Source organism: Amphiura filiformis, unplaced genomic scaffold (assembly GCF_039555335.1).
Source record: "Amphiura filiformis unplaced genomic scaffold, Afil_fr2py scaffold_134, whole genome shotgun sequence".
In the NCBI taxonomy this organism is placed as follows: Eukaryota; Metazoa; Echinodermata; class Ophiuroidea; order Amphilepidida; family Amphiuridae; genus Amphiura; species Amphiura filiformis.
In genome coordinates, this window is record NW_027305598.1 from 26,720 (window position 1) to 51,539 (window position 24,820).

At 35.9% G+C, this 24,820-nt stretch overlaps 1 protein-coding gene across 1 annotated transcript; it reads right to left on the reverse strand.

The window, feature by feature from the left end:
• Positions 1 to 1,970: 1,970 nt before the first annotated feature.
• LOC140145100 (arrestin domain-containing protein 3-like) lies at positions 1,971 to 23,259 on the reverse strand. Its single transcript, XM_072166880.1, has 7 exons — positions 23,016 to 23,259; positions 21,691 to 21,837; positions 13,311 to 13,552; positions 8,724 to 8,906; positions 4,515 to 4,715; positions 3,724 to 3,859; positions 1,971 to 2,907 (listed from the first exon to the last, which is right to left on the reverse strand). The coding sequence occupies exons 1-7, from the start codon at positions 23,134 to 23,136 to the stop codon at positions 2,708 to 2,710; spliced, it is 1,230 nt and encodes a 409-aa protein (XP_072022981.1). The 5' UTR covers positions 23,137 to 23,259; the 3' UTR covers positions 1,971 to 2,707.
• Positions 23,260 to 24,820: the final 1,561 nt, after the last annotated feature.

Below are 24,820 nucleotides of genomic sequence, written 5' to 3' on the forward strand. Positions count from 1 at the left end.
AAAAACTATATTTTCTAGAACTTTAGAAGAGTACTTTTAATATTGGCCGGTTATTTTTCACACAGCGACGTTAACTAGTCATATCCCCATACTGTTAACGTAGGGCTATTTGTAAAGGTCACGCGTCAATGGGAAAGAGCACTGTGTATTGTGTATAGGAAAACGGACAGTAACTGCAGTATGGTCCGAATTGAACGCTGGTATATTGGAAAATGTTGCCAATCAATATTCATGAGGGTGTACATTCAACCAGGCTGACACTGAAAAATTTGCATGGAAAAATGACCCGTCTCCTCCGCAGCCAATTTGGTTCCGCTCCATCGAAATCAAGCCGGTCACGGAGGAGACTACCCTCCTTTGTGTTTGTTCATTTGTGTATGGAGAGCCCTTTTTTGAGTCCGGAATGACTTAGGCTACGCTCTCAGCTAGAGTCCGACGCTGCATTGCACTAGAAATACCTTTTCTGTGAAATCGCTATAGAGCCAACCGGGAGCACGTATTCGTTTTGAAAATATAGCATTAAAATTAGTATCACCCTTGTGGCCACCGTGCAGTGGAAAACCTTAATTCTTTCATTAAAAGGAAATGAAAATTAAAAAAACACGGATCTACTTGTGCACCAATAAAATTGGCACAGCAATTTGTCTCAAATATGAATGAATTTTAAGAAACATACGGGGTATGATGAACATTGACCTGACGCCATGATAGTAGGATCTATTAGTCGTTTTATATACAATGTATATACCGTATTGTCATAATACCAATATTTGTCATTATATATAATGAGTAATATCTAGCAACGTAAATGTGCAGTTCATATGCACAAACGAATACTGATCTTTATGATATTCAGGTTTTTGTACATCACATATAACATGTCACATAGGAGGTCATACGTGTTGACCTTCATCTATTGTATTTGTTCATCTGTGTATGGAGAGGATTAGCGCCATTAAACGCCATTGAAACGCCATCAGTATTAGGGCGTAGTTCAGTGAACTCACCGGATTGCTATTCCAAGTACTTTGATAATACAGATAATATGTATTAATGGGTCGAGGCGATTGCATTGAAAAACCTAATAAATTATTCATAACAGTTACGTAATCAATCGATAGTGCGGACACTTTTTATTTGCAAACCACCAAAATTCGTGATCTTTTAGCGTTGGAAAAGAAACCACGTGAAAAGAGTGCCCTCTCAAGAATATCAACTCTCTGATTCAACGTCCAGTTATCGAAATTGGGTGACTTGTGTTTGGCAGGTGTGAAATATATCTGACTGGGTGTTTTAATCACGTAACGTATAAAGGTTTTGGCATCATTAAATGGCTGCCTAGTGCTGTTATATGCTTAGATTCTATAATAATAATTATTATTTTCTTTATTCATTCCTTTCTTTTCCTTTCTCTGCACTTATTCTTTCTTATGGACACACATAAGCAGTGGCGTAGAGTACCACCCTTGGGTGGTATTATAACAAAAGGTACCTCTAGCTCTCGCTCGTGTAGGCGCTTTCACCTGACTTTCATTTAATCACTTATTGACAGTGGTCTGCCTATATAGCGTTAATACGCTGTCAGGTCAGTTACCGATTTAATGGCGGAAGCCCTTTGTCCCGAACAAAAGGTACCTATTGATGAATAGCTTGGCGGAAACTCTAATTGGCACAAAGGAACAATATGCGTTACGTAATCTATTTCCTCTCCTTTCTATATCTAACCTCCTTGGTAATAACAGTAAAATACCGCGTATACCGATCGTTACGGGCGTTACCAGGGCTTGAGCGGCACAATAGAATATGCCCCGTGTGCACAAACGCTCAACTTGGGGACGAATTCCACTTTTTTTTCAATGTCCGTCTCTGGCTGAAGAAAGGAGGCTGTTCCTAAATTTCAGACCAAATACTCTTAAAATGAACACTCTTTTAAACAGCCAGAGAGGTAACGAGTAACTTGCAAAGTTTTGTCTTTTTATTATGAAAAAGTTACAATATGGTTTTCTCTCTCTCTCTCTCTCTCTCTCTCTCTCTCTCTCTCTTTTTGTACACTTTTGTTATATTGTATGATATTGCAAGTTATGATAATTATATCTTATACCAAATGTTTTGGTGGCATAGAGACAAATAAAACTTGTAAAACTTGTAAACCAAATATCAGGCATGAGAATTTTCAGGTTTTTTTAACTGAATTCAGTTTTTTTAAGCAAAATTTCCGCAACTTTATTTAATTTCAGCCTGTTTTTGGTACTTTTTGCCCAATTTCACGCGCATTTTTAGTTTTTTCGGAAAGTGCAGTCTCATGCCTGAAATATGGAGGTATCCCAAAATATGCTAATTAGAAGGTTCAACGAATCAGAATACGATCATGGTATTTATTTTCACGCAATGACATCCAATTTTTAGCGTTAGTCCACACATAATACCCCCCCATTTTCCAAAAGCCGCCACTGAATGGCCCACTTTTTTTGACAAAAATCGTCACATTTAGACCCCTAGTGTCGTAGGCCTACTCCAGTAAGCACAGACACGTCACTTTCATGATATTTCATCATGATCATATTCGAGTGCCTCCGCCTCCCGAACGTATATATAAAGTTCTCGAATGTCGCTCTGCACGCTGTACGCATTGCGTAAAGCACTTCTCAGGTTACAATTATAGGGACGGTTAAAGTACAGTTTGGAAAACACCGCGATAATGAATAATCTACAAGTTAAACAGGATCTGGTCCGGACGACATGTACATGGAGGCTCATTATCTGGATCCGGAAGGGAAAAGTTGTACATTGGGTACTTGGGTGCAAACATTAGTTTTCCAAAAGTATAGCCATATTTATTAGGTATTGATTGCGGTCCTTCGCATGAAGATTCATATCTTGCAACTAGTTGAAGTTGTCTTGCTGTAGCTGTGAATAAAAAAGAAAACGAGCGAGATAGAAAGATAGAGAGACAGACAGACAGACAGAGATTATAATTATGTTAATTAGATTCATTGCATTTTTACATACCCGTTACAAGTAGTTATTATGTCCTTATGTCACATGTCTTTCGTTATTTAATCTATTCATTCTATTTAAGTAATATGTGGTGTGATCAAGCAAATTCAGTCTGAAGTCGGCCATATTAAATTTTCAGTTTTTTACATGATTATATAAAGCATTTGCAAAGCGACATTTTGCAGAAAACCCCATTGAAATTGAACATTTAATAATTCCAAAGATATGAACAGTTGAAGTGTTTCCAAAACCTTAGGCAACAAAACAAAATAGATGCGCTGTGGCTCAAGAGCCACAAATGTAGGTGGTTTACAAATTACGGCGAGCGAAGCGAGGAAAATATTTGGGAACAGTCAGGGGATCGAGTCCTATGCCCCCTCCACCCCCCCTTTTTTTTTTTTTTTTGAAAAACTTCGGATGCCACTGTCGTGGGTTCGAGGCTCGGCAGGACCAAGTGACTTGAAGATAGCGCAGGATACTTCAATGAATTTTCGCCTGTGATAATATTATATTGCACTCGATACAAAAATATTGCACTCGTCGCCGACTCGCAATATTCTACTATCTCGTGCAATATAATTTGTTTCACACTAAAAGTCATTCAATATTATATAAATACATTATGCCATTACATAGCCCTACCTAGTGCATAAACTAACCAGTTCGGTTTTGTAACTTAAAGTAACTTCTTTGAAAAGTTTCCATTCTTTTGTGATATTGACGTACCTGAGGGTTGTTGCGTGATTACTTCACCATTCCGCGGTGACCATACGGCATTGGAGCTGCTGCGTGGTACAGTCCCTATAGTGATCGGCAAATAGATGTAAGTATCCAATGGCGTGCGCCCAATATCTGCATCAAACTGTTAAAAAAATAGAACGTAGTGTATAAAATATGATTATATAAACTTCAAAACCATCGACCAAAGAAAGAAATAAACACAAAAATGAAAGACCCGAAACAAATATGTGATCCAACCACAGGGCTCAACACGAGTAAATGAGGCTAATTATCGAACAATTTGAAAAAAAATTGAAAAAAAGAAGAAAAATAAAAATAAATCCATATAAATCCCTATGTTTTGGTTAAGGTTACATTACCAGTAGTATATTTGTGTGCATAAACTGATGCTTTTAAAGGGCATTTTTAAATAAGTTTTCTGTGCTGGTTTATAGTGTTTTATAAATTGTTTATAATATTTGCAGTGGTATACTTTTTAATTTGTCAGGCTATGTATCTTGATCACTGATCTTTTATCTTTGTAAAACTTGTAAAATTTGAATTTTGGGTATCTTGGTATTTTAATGTACAGTGCTTTGAAACTGTGTTTATAGCGCTCTATAAATGTATTTTATTATTATTATATCTATTTTTTGAAAAAAAATGTTGACATTGGATCAGAATAATATGATAAAAACAAAATCACCTATTAAACAAGCTGAACAAGCACAATGAATGGGTGATTTATTTCGGTAAAATAATTATAGGCCTATTGCAACAACGGTGCCATTACTTACCTTAACATGATATTGGATATCAATGAGTCCACACGCTATGAGGCCAGAAGGTGGGCATGATGGGATCAGGAGAGGCTTCCGAGAAAATGAAACTTTGGAATACTCATCACAGCCTTCACATTTGACTTTAGAAATAACTCTTACTTGGGATCGTGTGTGTGGTCGACCACTAACCTCACGTCTAGCCACGCAGATCACTGTCTGCAGTCAGATAAGAGCACATAAAAATAGCATTACGTTTTGTTACCTGAAGAGATTTAATCATGTCTCACCTCCTTTTTCAACCAAATCGACGGTGAGGGATCAACATTTAACCACAAATTGCCTCAGGCAAAACTCACTTCCTGGGAACCAAATCCCACACAAGGTCATTTTTATGTAACTCATTGACCCATTTGTGTTATATATTGCCTCTAGCTATAATGACATCATTGTTATCTGGTCAACTCATTGACAGATACGATCCTCAGGAGGGAATTCAATGTTTGATCAATTCTCTCCAGGTCGTGAAACGTAATGGAACATTTAGTTTGTTTGTTTGCTTGCTTGTTCAAACGATCGCTCCGTGTGGAGACACACCTAGATCCTGATGGGACTAGGTTCAAACAAAATGCTCAAGCCAGCCTAACAGCTTTCAAAAGAAATAAATACATAATATTGCTGGCAAACTGAAAACAATAAGTACAAAACTATACGTCACTATGGAAAACACGCAAAACGCAATACCCTAACCTAACGTTAACCTTACGCAACCTCGATCGCCGTGTAATCCCTATGGCGTTACTTTTCGCCGGCTTCATTCCATAGTGGCGTATAGGTCCGATACGTCACTATGACATGTACCGAGGTGTACGCCACTATGACATACAATGTTGTTCATTTTTGCCGATATTTCTTAATTGTGATACGATCAAGCAAAATCAGTCGGAACTCGGAAATATTGATTTTGAGATAGCCAGGCAAAGAAAATATTTCCTTTTGTTTCCTGTTGTTTTGGAAACTCTTTAATTGCTCATATGTTTAGAACTGGTTGTTCAATTTCAGTGGGGTTTTCTGCAAAATGCAGCTTTAAGAAGGCTTATTATTATCCTATGAGAAACCGAAAATTTTATATTATTGAGTTCCGACTGATTTTGCTTGATCGCATCACAATTATAAAATGTGTATAAAAGAGGCGTATAGTCGATACGCCACTATGGAAAACACACAATTTCACTTTGTAACTATACGCCACATTTAATTAATTAATTACTAATTAATTAGCTAATTTTGACAGATGAGACTTAGAAAAATGAAAGAGAACATCATTAAAAAAAACATATGTGCCAATTTTCAAAAAACTGACCAAAAATCATTATACGCCACTATGGAATACAGCCGACGGAATATCTCCCGTAATTTTTTTATTCTAAAGAAGCCATATTTCGATGCTTGCGCTTGAATGTATTGAATATATGTGTTGAAAGGATATGATAGTCGTTAGCTTGCGTATTGAGAAAGAACCGTGCGTATTGAGCTCAAAAACTGACAAAAATTCTGATTTTATATGTGCTGAACTATAGCGCAGCGTCGGCCACTGGTGGAGACAGTCTAAAAGCAGATGACCTCATGGCGAATACCATGCTCACTGACTAGTACAGAAGTCAGCACCAAGCTATTGTCAATAGCCTTAGTCGGATGTCCCTCGGCCCATTATGCGTCTCAAAACTATTAAACAGGTCGGAACAAAATGACCATGCGTGGCTGTGGATTTAACCTACCATGGCGATTTCTGCCATGAAGATATCGGGGCGATGACAATGGGCCCCACTCCCCACCCAACCTACCTACTATTTGGAATAAAATTGCTGAATTTGTTAGGATTTGTTCTTTCTGAGAACACCTTTGACACCGGTACCACGCACGGGCCCACCCGGACGTGGGTTGCTAATCTTTGAGTTGCGAGTCTCAATAAACTCAAATATTGAAAGTCCAAAGATTTAAACTCGAATATTGAAACTCGAATATTGAAACTCGAATATTGAAACTCGAAAATTCAAACTTGAAACTCAAAGACATAGGCCCTAATTATGGAAAGGTTTGTTTACAAAAACGATACTCTTATAAACCATCTATGCATAGTTTCCACCTTGGTACACCTGAGCAAACATTTTCATCCAAGAGCTAACAAGCAAGCAGTGAATTGTCTCTATACAGTCTTTTACCCCGTTTACATTGGGCAAAAGTCGTAATCGAATTCACAAAAGTCGTAATCGACTTAAGTTGTATCATAAGTGTAAACAGGTACAGTCGTAATTAGTCGTAATTCAAAAGTCGTAATTCCAATGATGATTTGTATCATCATTCATTTCAAGTGAATTCGAATAAGTCGTCATTAATTACGACTTTTTGCTAATGTAAACGAACACGTTGTTGAATTCGTATTTACCTGCCGTTACCATTGGTAACAAACGAATTCGATATTCGTGAATGCGAATTTGAAATCAAATTAAGCCGATGCAGTGTAAACGCCCACTGAACGAATTAATTTGCAGTCGTAATTCAAAATACGGCTTAAGTCGATTACGACTTTTGCCCAATGTGAACGGGGTATTTGATTACACTACACAGTTCAGTGCATAGCATCGTAAGAGCTGTGTGAGCTTCTAGCTGGAAAACAAGCCTCTGTAATTTTTTTGTCGAAACTTCAAGTGTTCCCTTCATCCAATCAGAACTTTTTATACAGGGTGTCCCCCAAAAAAGAGGCCCCTCATTGCGCCCTGTTTTTCTCCTATTTCAGAAAAGTTGATCAGTATAATTATGTTGGTTTGTAAAGAAGCCTTTACCCGTTAGCTTTAATAAACCGAAACAATTATTTCAAACGGCTCATAACTTTTGAAGATATGCCCTTTTAAGGGATCCAAAATGAGCGTTTATTGCGTTTCGACAGTATTTTTTGTGGGACATGAGAGCACCTCACCTGAATACGAAGCATGTCTTTCTGATATCAAATAATTTTCTTCTTTTTTTAAATCACAATATAATACAAATTTTATGACAAATTATATATAACAGTCCTCGAAGTAAATTGTATAAATCTAATGATATATTCTTAAAGTGTATGTAGTAGGAGGAAAAGCCGACGGTCAATTGAAAATTTTGACCTTTCATATTGAAGATATGGATTTTTTCCCAAAAAGACCTAATTTTTGTTGGTGTTTTGGGGAAAAAATCCATATCTTCAATACGAAAGGTCAAAATTTTCAATTGATCGTCGGCTTTTCATCCCACCTACATACACTTTTAAGTATAAATCATCAGATTTATAAAGTTTACTTCAAGTACTGTTAAATATCAAAATATCAATTTTTAATGATTTGCCATAAAATGTGTATTAAATTGCGAATTTCAAAAATCAAAACTATTTGATATCAGAATGACATTCTTCATATTCAGAATGCAATTCGATATGTCTGATGTGCTCTAATGTCCCACAATAAATACTGTCCAAACGTTCATACCCCAGCCCTTAAAGAAATGTACCCGTTTTTCACTCTGTCCACGGAGGAGGTTTGGCTACTTTAAAAATTAAAAAGTGCATATACCATGCATGAATATAAAACATTCCTCGATGATAATATACATATTTGCATAATTAATTAGCATTTATGCAAATTAGCTCATTAATTATGCAAATTAGAGGGCGGCTTCACTATATAATACATTAGAACATTTTAGAAACACTTTGACCAAGTTTCAGGGCAAAAGTATGCAAAATAAATGTACCCTGAACAATTATGCATTGATTTTTAGCAAAATATTGGCAAAAATTACATATTAATGAGCCTTTCCAGTGCTTTTAGCTCATTAACTAGATTGATTATTGACAAAAACAATAGGATACAAAGAAAATATAAATTGATGTATTATGGAAACCGTATGTCCGAGTTGCTCCAAACAAAAGGCATATTGATCAGTGTACTTTACCCTACGTACTTAATTAATCTGTTTATAACATGCTCAAAGCATTTCCTAATTTCTAGAAAATGCATCCAATACCACCTTAAATTGCAAATCTTGTTCAAAAAGTTACTATTTTCGCTTGTTTTGTCACACGGTTGTAGATTCAATGAACTATGACTTTCCTAAAGAGCGTTTACAAATATTATCAGCATCACCCCGGATCGGATAAAACCGGCACCGGGCGCAGTTGCCCTCACATGTACTCACCTGTACTAACTTGGCTGTAACATCTATAACCTCTCGACTACTTTGATTCTGTATAACTCCGGAAACCCAGATAAATTCTCCAGGCACATAGCCACTCTTATTTGTTTGAGCCGATACTTTGATAGGGCCGGTTACACAGCACATACAACACACGGATTTCTCATCTTCTCCGATTGACGGTATCTGTGATTAAATACAACGTATTAAAAAAAATCACTCATGGTGTGCAATATTAGATTATACTTACAAGTCAGAGTGGTGTGCTCTTTATAATATATTGATGTGGAGATTGATTCGTCTCCGTGATTTTTAATGTTTTTAACTTGTGAAAACAGTGAAGTGGTGTTACTCTTCTTAGTTGTAAATAATTTTGTTCAGTGTGAAGTACCTAGTATTAAACATAGTTTATGTTTGACAACCGTGCCGAAATGTGTATGATAAGCTTTGCTAGTTTAGCTTAGCTTAGCTTAGCTTAGCTTAGCTTAGCTTAGCTTAGCTTAGCTTAGCTAAGCTAAGCTAAGCTGAATTCTCTCCTCCCGCCTCGAAACGACGACCCACCACTTAAATTCAAGTGCATGCTGCGGATCGAAACGACGACCCACCACCCAATTCAAGTGCGTGCTGGGATCGAAACGACGACCCACCACACAATTCAAGTGCATGCTGGGATTGAGACCGCCATCTTTAAAAGTATTACTATCAAGCCTACTTGCTTATTTTTAGCTTTTTAATACAACTCTATGCAATATTTTTAGTAACCCTTTGCTGAAACTTTGCTATAACTGATCCTAATACGCTGTCAGGTCAGTTACCAATTTAATGGCGAAAGATGAATAGCTTGTCAATGAATCAAATCGGCTTAGGGGTGGTGCAATAATTATGTGTACCCCCGGGGTGGTGAATTATAGGGGGGGCAAAGATTTTTTGGCAGGCCAAAAGGGGGGCAAGCATTTTTTGGCAGGTCAAAAGGGGGGTCAAGCGATTTTTGGCAGGTCGAAAGGGGGGGCAAGCAATTTTTGCCACAGATATTTTGGGTACCATTTTATATTACGCCCTAAAAAGGCGTAGGAAAACGTTAGAAACACGTTCAAATATGCAAAATTTCCTGCTCGCTGCGCTCGCATTATATGATATGACAATTTAAGGTTTTAAATTCGGGTTCCCCAAAATCTTGCATATGTAAGGGGGGGCAAAGATTTTTGGCACGTCAAAAGGGGGCAAAGGTTTTTGGCACGTCGAAAGGGGGAAAGATTTTTTGGCACGGCCAAAGGGGGGGCAAGCGATTTTTGGCAGACCATTTTGAGAATTCACCACCCCGGGGGTACACATAATTATTGCACCACCCCTTAAGGAACAATGCATTACGTAATCTATTGTTCCTGCAGATGGATCAATAACATCATCAATGCTTTGAGAAAGAAACTCAAATAGATAAATATTAAATAATCAGTATGTCCTTTAATTCAATTTATTTTTGTCGAAAAGGTGTTTTTATTATTATTATAATTATTATTATTATTATTATTATTATTATTATTATTTTGTCATGTTATTTCTTTGTTTTTCATAACTTTTTATAACACAAGAAGCATACAAAACAAATTTCAAAGACGCAAATTCATCTACACAATTTAAAGACACTAGCAACGATTTGAAAAAATGTTTTCACACGAAACATATTCAGTGGCAATTATACATAATAATATATTATATACAAATAATATAAAGTCTGCACAAAAAGTAACTCAGCTGTTATAAATACGCCTATAGATTCAGAACTAATAATTGATTTCACAATATTTCAACATAGCGAGAAGGATGATTTATTTACACGCATTTTTATACCCCATTCGTCAAATGTCGTTCAATATTAACAACACAGTAGTGCTTTTACAGAAAAAATATCCGAATTTAAAAGTTGCAGTTTACAGCGATCAATGTTATAATGCCAGCACTGTAAACAAGTAAAGCCCGCCATTATCTTCGCGCTTACTTCAAATCAATACAAATAACTGCAACTTTTAAATTGGGGTGCTGTATTGTCAATATTGAACAAAATTGGACAAATGGGGTATCAAAATGCGCGTAAATAAATGATCCTTCTTTTTATGTTGAAATATTGTGAAAACAATTATTAGTTCTGAATCTATAGGCGTATTTATAACAGCTTGAGTTACTTTTTGTGCAGACTTTAATTTATAAAATTTTAGATGTTTGGTGGAATCGTTGCTAAGAGCCTTTAACACAATACTGTCATCTTGTCACAAACATGATTTTTCCCTTTGATAATAAGATTTTAAGAGATAATGAAATAAGGTAAGCAACGCCTAGCTCCGGTCTTTAACATAAGATCCGGTCTTTAGCAACGCCTAGCTCCGGTCTTTAACATAAGATCCGGTCTTTAGCAACGCCTAGCTCCGGTCTTTAACATAAGATCCGGTCTTTAGCAACGCCTAGCTCCGGTCTTTAACATAAGCCTACAGACAAGATAGAACATTAGGTGCATAGGTATACATACATGCGTTCACATAGAAGTATACTGTATACGGTATTCGCTGTACGATATACGCTCATTCGATCAGGCTGAGTTCACATAATATAGTCAGCCTGAACTCAGCCTGATCGAATGAGCGTATATCGTATAGCGAATACCGTGTACCGTATACTTCTATGTGACCGCACCCTAAAGCAGTCAAGTTAGCTTAATTGATATAAGAACTAAGCTGTTAGACTCCGGTGCATTGGTGTTCGGAGATTCGAGACCCAGCCAGCGCCGTTTGTTCTCGTGAAATAGGCTTGATTGAGCCAACTTGAAATGTCCCTATAGGAAAGGAACTAACTGCTAATATTCAGATTGTGTTGGTTACCTGTACGCGAACTCGGGGAGTTGATCCTGGTTGCGATGGTTTACAAGGACGTTTAGCTTATTTGCATAAAAACTAAAGAAGATATGCCCACAAGAGATTGTTATGATGAACAACCTGTCCTTTAAGATTAATAAAACAGGCAATGTTACCTTGTTTTTATGTTTGTTTGGACGCTATGACGTCAAAATGACGTCATCGTCAAGTGTCCCATATTACCTGCATGTGCAGGTAATATGGGACACTGTGTTATCTCTATGGTGAAAATCAAAAGTTCAGAAAATCACTCTTTTGTTCTAAAAACATTTTTGTTACATGATTTTGAATGTTAAATGCAAATTTCTACAAGAAAATTCAATTTTCTAAATAGTTTTGCTTTTCGCATTGACAATGCACACAATTTCCTATGTGTCCCATATTACCTGCACCCATTCAGTTGAAAATCAGAGAAAATAATCATTTATAAAAGGAAAGTGCCACTTGTCAGTGGAATTTTACCTGCTGCATGCTGATAAGCTTAACCCATCACCTAAAGATCATAAAAAATGACAAATGCCCCCTCAGTACCAGCGTTTTTGGATACACAATCATAAAATGTGACGTCATTGATTTTATATCAGGCCAAAAAAACGACATACTTTTTTGGGCAATTTCACTCTTTTTGGCATTGATTTCCAAGAGTTTGATACACAGACTCCAAAACTGCATTTCTAGAAGCACAATTGGTGTCTCTAAACACTTAACAAATCAACTTAAAGTGTTTACCTTCTCTAAGCTACTTTTTGTTAAAATGAAAACAGGTGTCCCATATTACCTGCTGTCCCATATTACCTGCAGCTACCCTAGGCCTATAGGTTGTGCGCGTCTTAGTTGCAAGACCCTAATTGTTGGTTTTTATGGCGTATCTTGGGCCACAGTGATCAGTGAATTATTATAAAGTGTGCTGAGGCTAGTAAGTTTACGCCTGTGCGTATAGACTTGACCAAGTCTTTTTGACTTTTTTAGGATAGTAAAATTGAATTAATATCAATGAAATTTCATGTTATGCCTAAATTATTAGGTTATGAGAGGTGTGACATATGATATTATAGGCCCATATCATGTGGTTAACATACACACCATGTACTATATAGGCTTACATTAGTATCACTGAATCAAGAAATTAAAAATTCATGTAGGTCTATACAAAATTAGTAAGTTTACAATCTTGTTAACAATATGGATAAAGGTATGATACATGTAAACCTCTGTCCAGGGCATTATAATTTTTGAGTTTGTCCTGAATAATAGTGAGGGCACTATTTATCCCTATTTTACTATAGTAGCCTATACTTGGTCCTATTATGTGTAGAATATTGAGTTTGCCTATATGGATTAGAAGTGGTGCTAGGTGCAACATGGGCTCCATTATAGATAATAGAATTACACAGTGATAAATATCCAAGAAACCACTGTAGGTAATCAGCACATTTGTTGGCGATGTGATCAATGCAATGAGGGGGTTGTATAATATTGGGATACTAAAGTATTTAATAAAGTAATGATAGACCTATAATATCTGTGACTTAAAGCCCCCAAGCCTTGGACCAAGGCTATGTGCGTTGTGGACTGCGTGTTTTATTCTAAAATACTTATATTTATATTTAGGCCCGCCTGGTTAACTGTATAGCCTACTGGGTTTATTCAAATCCGCATCGGCGCAGATTGGTTTTATCATTCTTACCTGGGAATCAGGTTTTGTGTTAAGATCAATACCAGCTCCAATGATGCAAAATAGAGTTTGAGTCTTGTAATGTGATTTAGCAGGCCTGTCGATCTTAGCAGTGACTTTATATCGGACCTGTCCGTAGAACCCTTCAAATGGGTGTGGTAACGGTTTAATGGGAATTCGAAAACTAAAAGGAAATAAATGTTCTCCGGCGTGTAATACAATCTTGGCTGCATTGCCGTCTGTTGCTGTTTCATCTGTAATAAGAAGTATTAATATTATGCTAAAAACTCGCAAAAATTTTAAACTCGAAATGAAAAAACCTGGAACTCGAAACTCGAAGAATAGCAACACATAATAATACTACTACTACTACTAATAATAATAATAAGAATAATAATAATAATAATAATAATAATAATAATCTTATAATAATAACATCATCAATAACAACAACAACAACAATAACAACAACAACAACAACAACAACAACAACAACAACAACAACAACAATAATAATAATGATAATAATAAAATAACAATTAACGATTGTGTCATTGTCAATGATAAGAGACGCACCATTAGACTTCAAGGGGGGTTAGGAAGTTGGGGTCGGCATAATTATCATATTATTATAACAGGTCTAACACTAATTAAAACACGTATTGTGATGTCCCAAGCTCAACGTCATTAAGTTCACGCTCTTTTTCTACAGATGGCTTCGAATTCTACAACTCGCTTTGTCCAATTGCCTGAAATCGATGGTAAATTTCTAACAAGCGTTTAAGCTTCGAATGTAGATACCCATTGTTGATCTTACTGTCTGTGCTTTCTAAAGGAGCTCCTTTCTCCGACAATTTTCGATCGCGTGTGGAAATCCCAATATTTGTAACAGAATCGTGTTTTTTAACCAAAGAACCAGCTACAGTACTGAGTTGGCAAAACCACAGATACTAAAATAAAGCATGTGTTCCTGATACATTTTAAATGAGAGCCACAAGAGTCAGCATAATCCATGTAAATATGGACCATTGTAGGATACCGCTTTATTTTTTGGCAACGTTTTCAATGCTCTGGGCAGCAAGAACATTGCTGTGTGTGGGGGTGTGGGGGTGTGTCTGTATACTTCCCAAAACTTGTTATGTATTTTGCATGTCCAAAATGGTCGATTGTGTAAGTTGGCCACAATTTGAATACACTTTCACTCTATAAAATGGCGAAGTTATTCCAAAAGTGAGCAACAGCCCAGTCCCACGTCTTGTATGAAGGAATGACAAAATATCTTACATTGTCCTTATAAACGGATGGTGTAGAATTCATCTGACATTGTCCTTATAAACGGATGGTGTAGAATTCATCTGACATTGTCCTTATACACGGATGGTGTAGAATTCATCTTACATTGTCCTTATACACGGATGGTGTAGAATTCATCTTACATTGTCCTTATACACGGATGGTGTAGAATTTATCTTACATTGTCCTTATACACGGGTGGTGTAGAATTCATCTTACATTGTCCTTATAAACGGATGGTGTAGAATTCATCTTACATTGTCCTTATACACGGATGGTGTAGAATTTATCTTACATTATCCTTATACACGGATGGTGTAGAATTCATCTTACATTGTCCTTATACACGGATGGTGTAGAATTCATCTCACATTGTCTTTATACACGGCTGGTGTAGAATTCATCTTACATTGTCCTTATACACGGCTGGTGTAGAATTCATCTCACATTGTCCTTATACACGGATGGTGTAGAATTCATCTTACATTGTCCTTATACACGGATGGTGTAGAATTCATCTTGTGAAGTGAAGTTTGCCGTTTATCATTTTTGTCTTTAAGACGTATTGGGTGTATTCGGCCTTATCTGTCTGATAAAGCTACATCATGTCTTGTCAATTCAATTATTACATCACGTCTTGACTTCTGTAACTCGTCCTTGACTGGTATCACCACTGACCAACTTAACAGACTTCAAAGAATACAAAATTGCGCGCCCGTTTAATCATGAAGAAAAGGAAGTATGAGCATATCACCCCGTCATATATGAGCTTCACTGGCTGCCATTAGAATTTCGGATTCAGTATAAGTTAGCTGTTTTTGCTTTTCGGCACTTTGAAGATACTTTACCAACTTATCTGTCTGCTACGCTCTGCACGTACAAACCAGCTCGATCACTTCGATCTTCTACTGAAAGATTATTGAAATCTCCCCGTGTAAATCTAAAATCGGCTGGTGAACGCTCCTTTCATTTCGCTGCCCCGGCTGTTTGGAACTCGCTTCCAAACAGCCTCCGTAACACACATTCGCTTACGCAGTTCAAAAAGCAACTTAAAACTCATCTTTTTCTTCGTGCTTTTCCGGATTCACATATGTAACTTGTTTGTCTTTATTGTTTGTGCGCCTTGAGTTCTTTTGAAGATTGTGCGCCTACTAAGAACCCTCCATTATTATCTTACATTGTCCTTATACACGGGTGGTGTAGAATTCATCTTACATTCATTGTCCTTATACACGGATGGTGTAGAATTCATCTTACATTGTCCTTATACACGGATGGTGTAGAATTCATCTTACATCGTCCTTATACACGGATGGTGTAGAATTCATCTTACATTGTCCTTATACACGGGTGGTGTAGAATTCATCTTACATTGTCCTTATACACGGGTGGTGTAGAATTCGTCTTACATTGTCTTTATACACGGGTGGTGTAGAATTCATCTTACATTGTCCTTATACACGGATGGTGTAGAATTCATCTTACATTGTCCTTATAGACGGATGGTGTAGAATTCATCTTACATTGTCCTTATACACGGGTGGTGTAGAATTCATCTTACATTGTCCTTATACACGGATGGTGTAGAATTCATCTTACATTGTCCTTATACACGGATGGTGTAGAATTCATCTTACATCGTCCTTATACACGGATGGTGTAGAATTCATCTTACATTGTCCTTATACACGGATGGTGTAGAATTCATCTTACATTGTCCTTACACACGGATGGTGTAGAATTCAACTTACATTGTCCTTATACACGGATGGTGTAGAATTCATCTTACATCGTCCTTATACACGGATGGTGTAGAATTCATCTTACATTGTCCTTATACACGGATGGTGTAGAATTCGTCTTACATTGTCCTTATACACGGGTGGTGTAGAATTCATCTTACATCGTCCTTATACACGGATGGTGTAGAATTCATATTACATTGTCCTTATAAACGGATGGTGTAGAATTCGTCTTACATTGTCCTTATACACGGGTGGTGTAGAATTCATCTTACATCGTCCTTATACACGGATGGTGTAGAATTCATCTTACATTGTCCTTATACACGGATGGTGTAGAATTCGTCTTACATTGTCCTTATACACGGATGGTGTAGAATTCATCTTACATTGTCCTTATACACGGATGGTGTAGAATTCATATTACATTGTCCTTATACACTAGGGTGATTCACAAAAAATGAAATTGGTATTTTTCAACGGGACACCCCCTCATTTTGTTCATTTTGGTAATAAAATTATACCTGCAAAATATGAAAAAAAATTCAACAAAGTTTAGGGGGTGCTACCGGTCAATGAACTTTTGTACACAAAGTCAATGGGATTTTTGTCAAAAATTTCAAACGCTTATTTCAGGGCCTAAAAAGTCTACCAGGCTTGCAAAACTGAAGTAAATGTTCAATGATATACCTAACTTTGTGAAAACATGGGTTTTACCAAATTAAAGTTCATAGTTGACTGTAATAATAAAAATGTTTCAAAAGTGACAGAGGGAGTGTAGCTCAAGAAAAGAATACCCTGGGATATCCCCTGGAATCCCACCAGGCACCCCAAATTTATACCTTATTGAACTGAACTGTTGATAAAAAAAAAGATTAAAATTCTTCACATATTAGTTTACCCCAATGGTGATACCAGCTTTTGAAATCTTATGTAATAGTAACTATCAAAATCCATACATCTGTATCAGGGGTGGTCATTATGGCCATACCTGATGAAGATTTGTATTGTTTGAATTGAATGACCACAGGAAGGATTAGATTCACCATGGTTGAAAAGAAATGTATATAAATTGGGGTCACAACATTGGATAGTGGCCAGTTCAAAACCTCACCTTTATATTAGCCAAGTACCATAATATTTTGGCTGTTCCAGCAACTGCCTTGCCCCAAATGTAACAGTTTTCACCAAAATGCAATTTTCTGGAAAGCGGTTAACATTTTTACAATTTTCTTTAGCATTTATTTTAAGGACATTACTCACACTATGATCAAATATTTTTGGCACAATCAGGGAAAATTAACATGGCTTTTTTGTGTTGTAAAGAAAATGGCTCATAAATCCCATTGACTTTGTGTACAAAAGTTCATTGACCGGTAGCACCCCCTAAACTTTTTTGAATTTTTTTCATATTTTGCGGGTATGATTTTATTATCAAAATGAACAAAATGAGGGGGTGTCCCGTTGAAAAATACCAATTTCATTTTTTGTGAATCACCCTATTATATACGGGTGGTGTAGAATTTATCTTACATTGTCCTTATACACGGATGGTGTAGAATTCATCTTACATTGTCCTTATAAACGGATGGTGTAAAATTCATCTTACATTGTCCTTATACACGGCTGGTGTAGAATTCATCTTACATTGTCCTTATACACGGGTGGTGTAGAATTCATCTTACATTGTCCTTATACACGGATGGTGTAGAATTCAACTTACATTGTCCTTATACACGGATGGTGTAGAATTCATCTTACATTGTCCTTATACACGGGTGGTGTAGAATTCATCTTACATTGTCCTTATACACGGATGGTGTAGAATTCAACTTACATTGTCCTTATACACGGATGGTGTAGAATTCATCTTACATTGTCCTTATACACGGGTGGTGTAGAATTCATCTTACATTGTCCTTATACACGGATGGTGTAGAATTCATCTTACATTGTCCTTATACACGGGTGGTGTAGAATTCATCTTACATTGTCCTTATACACGGATGGTGTAGAATTCATCTTACATCGTCCTTATACACGGATGGTGTAGAATTCATCTTACATTGTCCTTATACACGGGTGGTGTAGAATTCATCTTACATTGTCCTTATACACGGATGGTGTAGAATTCAACTTACATTGTCCTTATACACGGATGGTGTAGAATTCATCTTACATTGTCCTTATACACGGCTGGTGTAGAATTCATCTTACATTGTCCTTATACACGGATGGTGTAGAATTCATCTTACATTGTCCTTATAAACGGATGGTGTAGAATTCATCTTACATTGTCCTTATACACGGATGGTGTAGAATTCATCTTACATTGTCCTTATACACGGGTGGTGTAGAATTCATCTTACATTGTCCTTATACACGGATGGTGTAGAATTCATCTTACATTGTCCTTATACACGGGTGGTGTAGAATTCATCTTACATTGTCCTTATACACGGATGGTGTAGAATTCATCTTACATTGTCCTTATACACGGATGGTGTAGAATTCATCTTACATTGTCCTTATACACGGCTGGTGTAGAATTCATCTTACATTGTCCTTATACACGGATGGTGTAGAATTCATATTACATTGTCTTTATACACGGCTGGTGTAGAATTCATCTTACATTGTCCTTATACACGGATGGTGTAGAATTCATCTTACATTGTCCTTATACACGGATGGTGTAGAATTCATCTTACATTGTCCTTATAAACGGATGGTGTAGAATTCATCTTACATACACGGATGGTGTAGAATTCATATACACGGATGGTGTAGAATTCATCTTACATTGTCCTTATACACGGCTGGTGAAGAATTCATCTTACATTGTCCTTATACACGGATGGTGTAGAATTCATCTTACATTGTCCTTATACACGGATGGTGTAGAATTCATCTTACATTGTCCTTATAAACGGATGGTGTAGAATTCATCTTACATTGTCCTTATACACGGATGGTGTAGAATTCATATTACATTGTCTTTATACACGGGTGGTGTAGAATTCATCTTACATTGTCCTTATACACGGATGGTGTAGAATTCATCTTACATTGTCCTTATACACGGCTGGTGTAGAATTCATCTTACATTGTCTTTATATACGGCTGGTGTAGAATTCATCTTACATTGTCCTTATACACGGCTGGTGTAGAATTCATCTTACATTGTCCTTATACACGGCTGGTGTAGAATTCATATACACGGATGGTGTAGAATTCATCTTATATTGTCCTTATACACGGCTGGTGAAGAATTCATCTTACATTGTCCTTATACACGGATGGTGTAGAATTCATCTTACATTGTCCTTATACACGGATGGTGTAGAATTCATCTTACATTGTCTTGAGATTGAAATTGACATAGACGTATTATAGGACTATCGCTAAAAAAAATAAGCGTCCTTATCAACCAGTCAACTTTACGACAAATAGGTGAAAAAGGACACTTTCACGGTATTTTTTCATAATTTTTTTTATTTCACATGATCCGTGCATATATCGCCTAGCTATAAATGAAAAAATATTTTTTAGACCAATCAAAGCAATATATGGGTGTAGTACGCCCTTAATAGAATCCCAACTATACACGGATGGTGTAGAATTCAACTTACATTGTCCTTATACACGGATGGTGTAGAATTCATCTTACATTGTCCTTATACACGGCTGGTGTAGAATTCATCTTACATTGTCCTTATACACGGATGGTGTAGAATTCATATTACATTGTCTTTATACACGGCTGGTGTAGAATTCATCTTACATTGTCCTTATACACGGATGGTGTAGAATTCATCTTACATTGTCCTTATACACGGATGGTGTAGAATTCATCTTACATTGTCCTTATACACGGCTGGTGTAGAATTCATCTTACATTGTCTTTATACACGGCTGGTGTAGAATTCATCTTACATTGTCCTTATACACGGCTGGTGTGGAATTCATCTTACATTGTCCTTATACACGGCTGGTGTAGAATTCATATACACGGATGGTGTAGAATTCATCTTACATTGTCCTTATACACGGCTGGTGAAGAATTCATCTTACATTGTCCTTATACACGGATGGTGTAGAATTCATCTTACATTGTCCTTATACACGGATGGTGTAGAATTCATCTTACATTGTCCTTATAAACGGATGGTGTAGAATTCATCTTACATTGTCCTTATACACGGATGGTGTAGAATTCATATTACATTGTCTTTATACACGGGTGGTGTAGAATTCATCTTACATTGTCCTTATACACGGATGGTGTAGAATTCATCTTACATTGTCCTTATACACGGCTGGTGTAGAATTCATCTTACATTGTCTTTATATACGGCTGGTGTAGAATTCATCTTACATTGTCCTTATACACGGCTGGTGTAGAATTCATCTTACATTGTCCTTATACACGGCTGGTGTAGAATTCATATACACGGATGGTGTAGAATTCATCTTATATTGTCCTTATACACGGCTGGTGAAGAATTCATCTTACATTGTCCTTATACACGGATGGTGTAGAATTCATCTTACATTGTCCTTATACACGGATGGTGTAGAATTCATCTTACATTGTCTTGAGATTGAGATTGACATAGACGTATTATAGGACTATCGCTAAAAAAAATAAGCGTCCTTATCAACCAGTCAACTTTACGACAAATAGGTGAAAAAGGACACTTTCACGGTGTTTTTTCATAATTTTTTTTATTTCACATGATCCGTGCATATATCGCCTAGCTATAAATGAAAAAATATTTTTTAGACCAATCAAAGCAATATATGGGTGTAGTACGCCCTTAATAGAATCCCTACTATTTTGATCCCGTAACTATTCGCTTTGATGAGATACACTGTTAAATTTAATTAGGTTTGTTATCACTTTGAACCGACAATCTTATCAAAATGAACAGTTTCCAATTATTTTTTCCTCGCCTTAAATGGTTAATTTTGCACAACGTGGTCATATCTGCTGTGTTTAAATGGTTAATTTTGCACAACGTGGTCATGATTTCTGCTGAGTTCATCAGACCTTTTCCAAAGTCACTTCGTGCACATCAGTGTTTCGTTTGGTAAATCTTCAGGAAATTTCCCGATTTCAGACAATTTTGCTTGGATCTTCCCTGTACAAAGTATAGGGAAATACACATTTTCATGAAATGTTAAAAGAGTTTCAGGATATGCAGATTCATACGTGGTCATGGTAGTGGTAATCATTGGTAATGAAGTGAGAGTAATTTAAATTAAACTTCAACACTACTTGTTTATTTTCGCTTACGGGGAGCACTTTCGAGCAACTCCCTCGTCATCATGGTTATTGGCGTTCCAATGCTTACCTTTGCCTAGAATGATAAGTTGTTCGTGGAAGTAAAATTCTTTGGATAGATAGGTGACAGATCGGGTTCGCTCGCTTTCGTCCACGCCTGAGGTCTCCTTCTCCTTCCAATATGTCTTAGAATAACCTTTGAATTTGATACAAATTCCTGAATGAAATGGAAAACAATATTGTATCATCAGTTTGTGTTTAGTTCAAATAAAAGCTCAATCTTCTGCTGTGACTCACTAAAGCTTCCAGATTGCAGTTAAGGAAATACTTTAAAACGTAATAAAACCAGTGGCTTACTGTCTACAGGGGGCATTTGCCCCTCCCCCATATTTTTCTTTTGGACCCCCAGATTCCCACCCCCCACACTTTTGCAACACTTCACAAATATATTTCGCTCTTGGGTTTTATTCAATGTAACACCTTGTCCAAAAAGTCACATATAGGGTCCACAACTTATAAGTTCCCCCCTAATAATTTTTTTAATAAGTCGAAAAATATTTTACGAAATGTAAAAATGTAAACAGATATCCCCTGTGGATCAATTTATACCGTCACACATCATTGCGTTCAGTCACAATGGTTAATTATGTAAGAAAAGAGGCCGTTTTAAAAGTTGCACCTGAGTCCATAGCAGTCAGGTTTTCTTGAATAAACACATGAATAGGCCTAGCCTACTGTATTGTTTGAGAGTTGACTCCTATGGACTCAGATGCAACTTTTAACACTGTTTAAAACGGTCTCTTTTTTTATATAATGAACCATTGTGACTGAACACAATGACGTGTGACGCTATAATTTGGTCCATATGTGTATAACAAATAAGGCTACACATATTCATTTACAAGTTTTGCATTTCGTTCAATATTCGATTACATTAGATATTTCGATTTATTAAAAAAAAAAGTATTTAGGGGGAACTTATAAGTTGTGGACCCTATATCTGATATATGAGAACATTAATGATTTTATTACAGGATTGTGTGCGCTGCAAGTTGTCAACATATATAACTTTCGCTCATTGAACAATTGATCAGTATTATCGAGTGTGTGCTATATTTATAGACATGATAGTTTCTCAAGGTATTTTTCTGCCCCAGTTATTTTGCTTAACAACTTAAAACAACTTGAGCAATCACGAATTCATCATCTTAAAAAATGTCCCAATATTGAATGAATGAGTAACTGCTGTTTCTTGAACATCACCAGAAACCGTATTTGTTTTTTGTTAACATGAATAAAACAGTACATTCTTATCTTAATTGATAAATAGAAATATGTTATGCTAAGTCCGGCGACTACTCAAACAGGTTAGCAATACATTAAGTAATTCCTTACCACGCACGGCGTCTTTAGGCTCTGATAAAAGTAGTCTTACATGTCCTGATACTAAGTCTCCTGCTCGATACAGAGGATCTTCATCATTAAAAACTACTTCAAAAACTTTAAGCTTCCCCATTATATCATCATGGTAATACCAGGTAAATGGGGCAGGCCAATAGTATTTGATGTCAGCTCCGTACGTCCGGGTAATGCTGCGTTACGAAAACACTGTTTACTCTCTATAAGTTGTGACGTGAGTTGTTGCAAGAAATCGATTTGGTCGTGTTCTTGTTAATCGATGATTCCTTTTTGCACGGAAGAAAATATTGACCCAATAATGGGCAACTACACATTTCAATTGTGGAAATGGTAACTTAGATATTTTGACCCAAGGTCTTAATCTATATTGAGTCACTAAAATATCGAAGTTGACACTAATGATACATGATTTGCGCATGAGTTTATGCAGCACTTTGTCTGTTCACCTGTCTTCTTATTTAGAGTAAGTAAAGTAAAATTAAACTTATTTAATTTGTGAATCAAATCATATTTTTTGAAGTCTCATATCGAACAAAAAACTTCACAGAACGGGAGGAAAGTCAAATTATAAGGAAACAAATTATAAGGAAACAAAAGAAAGAAAGAAAGAAAGAAAGAAAGAAAGAAAGAAAGAAAGAAAGAAAGAAAGAAAGAAAGAAAGAAAGAAAGAAAGATGAAAGAACGAAAGAAAGAAAGAAAGAAAGAAAGAAAGAAAGAAAGAAAGAAAGAAAGAAGAAAGAAAGAAAAAAAGAAAGAAAGAAAGAAGGAAAGAAAGAAAAAGAAGAAGAAAGAAGGAAAGAAAGAAAGAAAGAAAGAAAGAAAGAAAGAAAGAAAGAAAGAAAGAAAGAAAGAAAGAAAGAAAGAAAGAAAGAAAAAAGAAAGAAGCAAGCAAGCAAGAAACAAACAAACAAACAAACAAACAAACAAAGAAACAAACGAATCAAAGAAAGGAATGTCTGGTTAAACGGTATATGAGAACTAGAGGAAAGTCAAGTTATAAGGAAACAAAAGAAAGAAAGAAATAAAAAGAAAGAAAAAATGAAAGAAAAGAAAAGAAAAATGAAAGATAGAAAGAAAGAAAGAAAGAAAGAAAGAAAGAAAGAAAGAAAGAAAGAAAGATGAAACAAAAAAAAAGAAAGAAAGAAAAAAAAGAAAAAAAAGAAAGAAAGAAAGAAAGAAAGAAAGAAAGAAAGAAAGAAAGAAAGATGAAACAACAAAAAAGAAAGAAAGAAAAAAGAAAGTAAGCAAGCAAGCAAGCAAGCAAGAAAGAAAGAAAAGGAAGAAATATGAACAAAGAAAGAAAGAAAAATGAAAGAAAGAAAGATGAAAGAAAGAAAGAAAGAAAGAAAGAAAGAAAGAAAGAAAGAAAGAAAGATGAAAGAAAAGAAAGAAAGAAAAAAAGAAAGCAAGAAACAAAGAAAGCAAGCAAGAAAGAAAGAAAGAGAAAGAAAATTGAAAGCAAGCAAGCAAGCAAGCAAGAATGAAAGAAAGAAAGAAAGAAAGAAAGAAAAATGAAAGAAAGAAAGAAGAAAGAAAGAAAGAAAGAAAGAAAGAAAGAAAGAAAGAAAGAAAGAAAAAAAAAAAAAAGAAAGAAAAAGAAAGAAAAATGAAAGAAAGAAAGAAAGAAAGAAAGAAAGAAAAATGAAAGAAAAATGAAAGAAAGAAAAATGAAAGAAAGAAAGAAAGATGAAACAAAAAAAGAAAGAAAGAAAGAAAAATGAAAGAAAAATGAAAGAAAAATGAAAGAAAGAAAGAAAGAAAGAAAGATGAAACAAAGATGA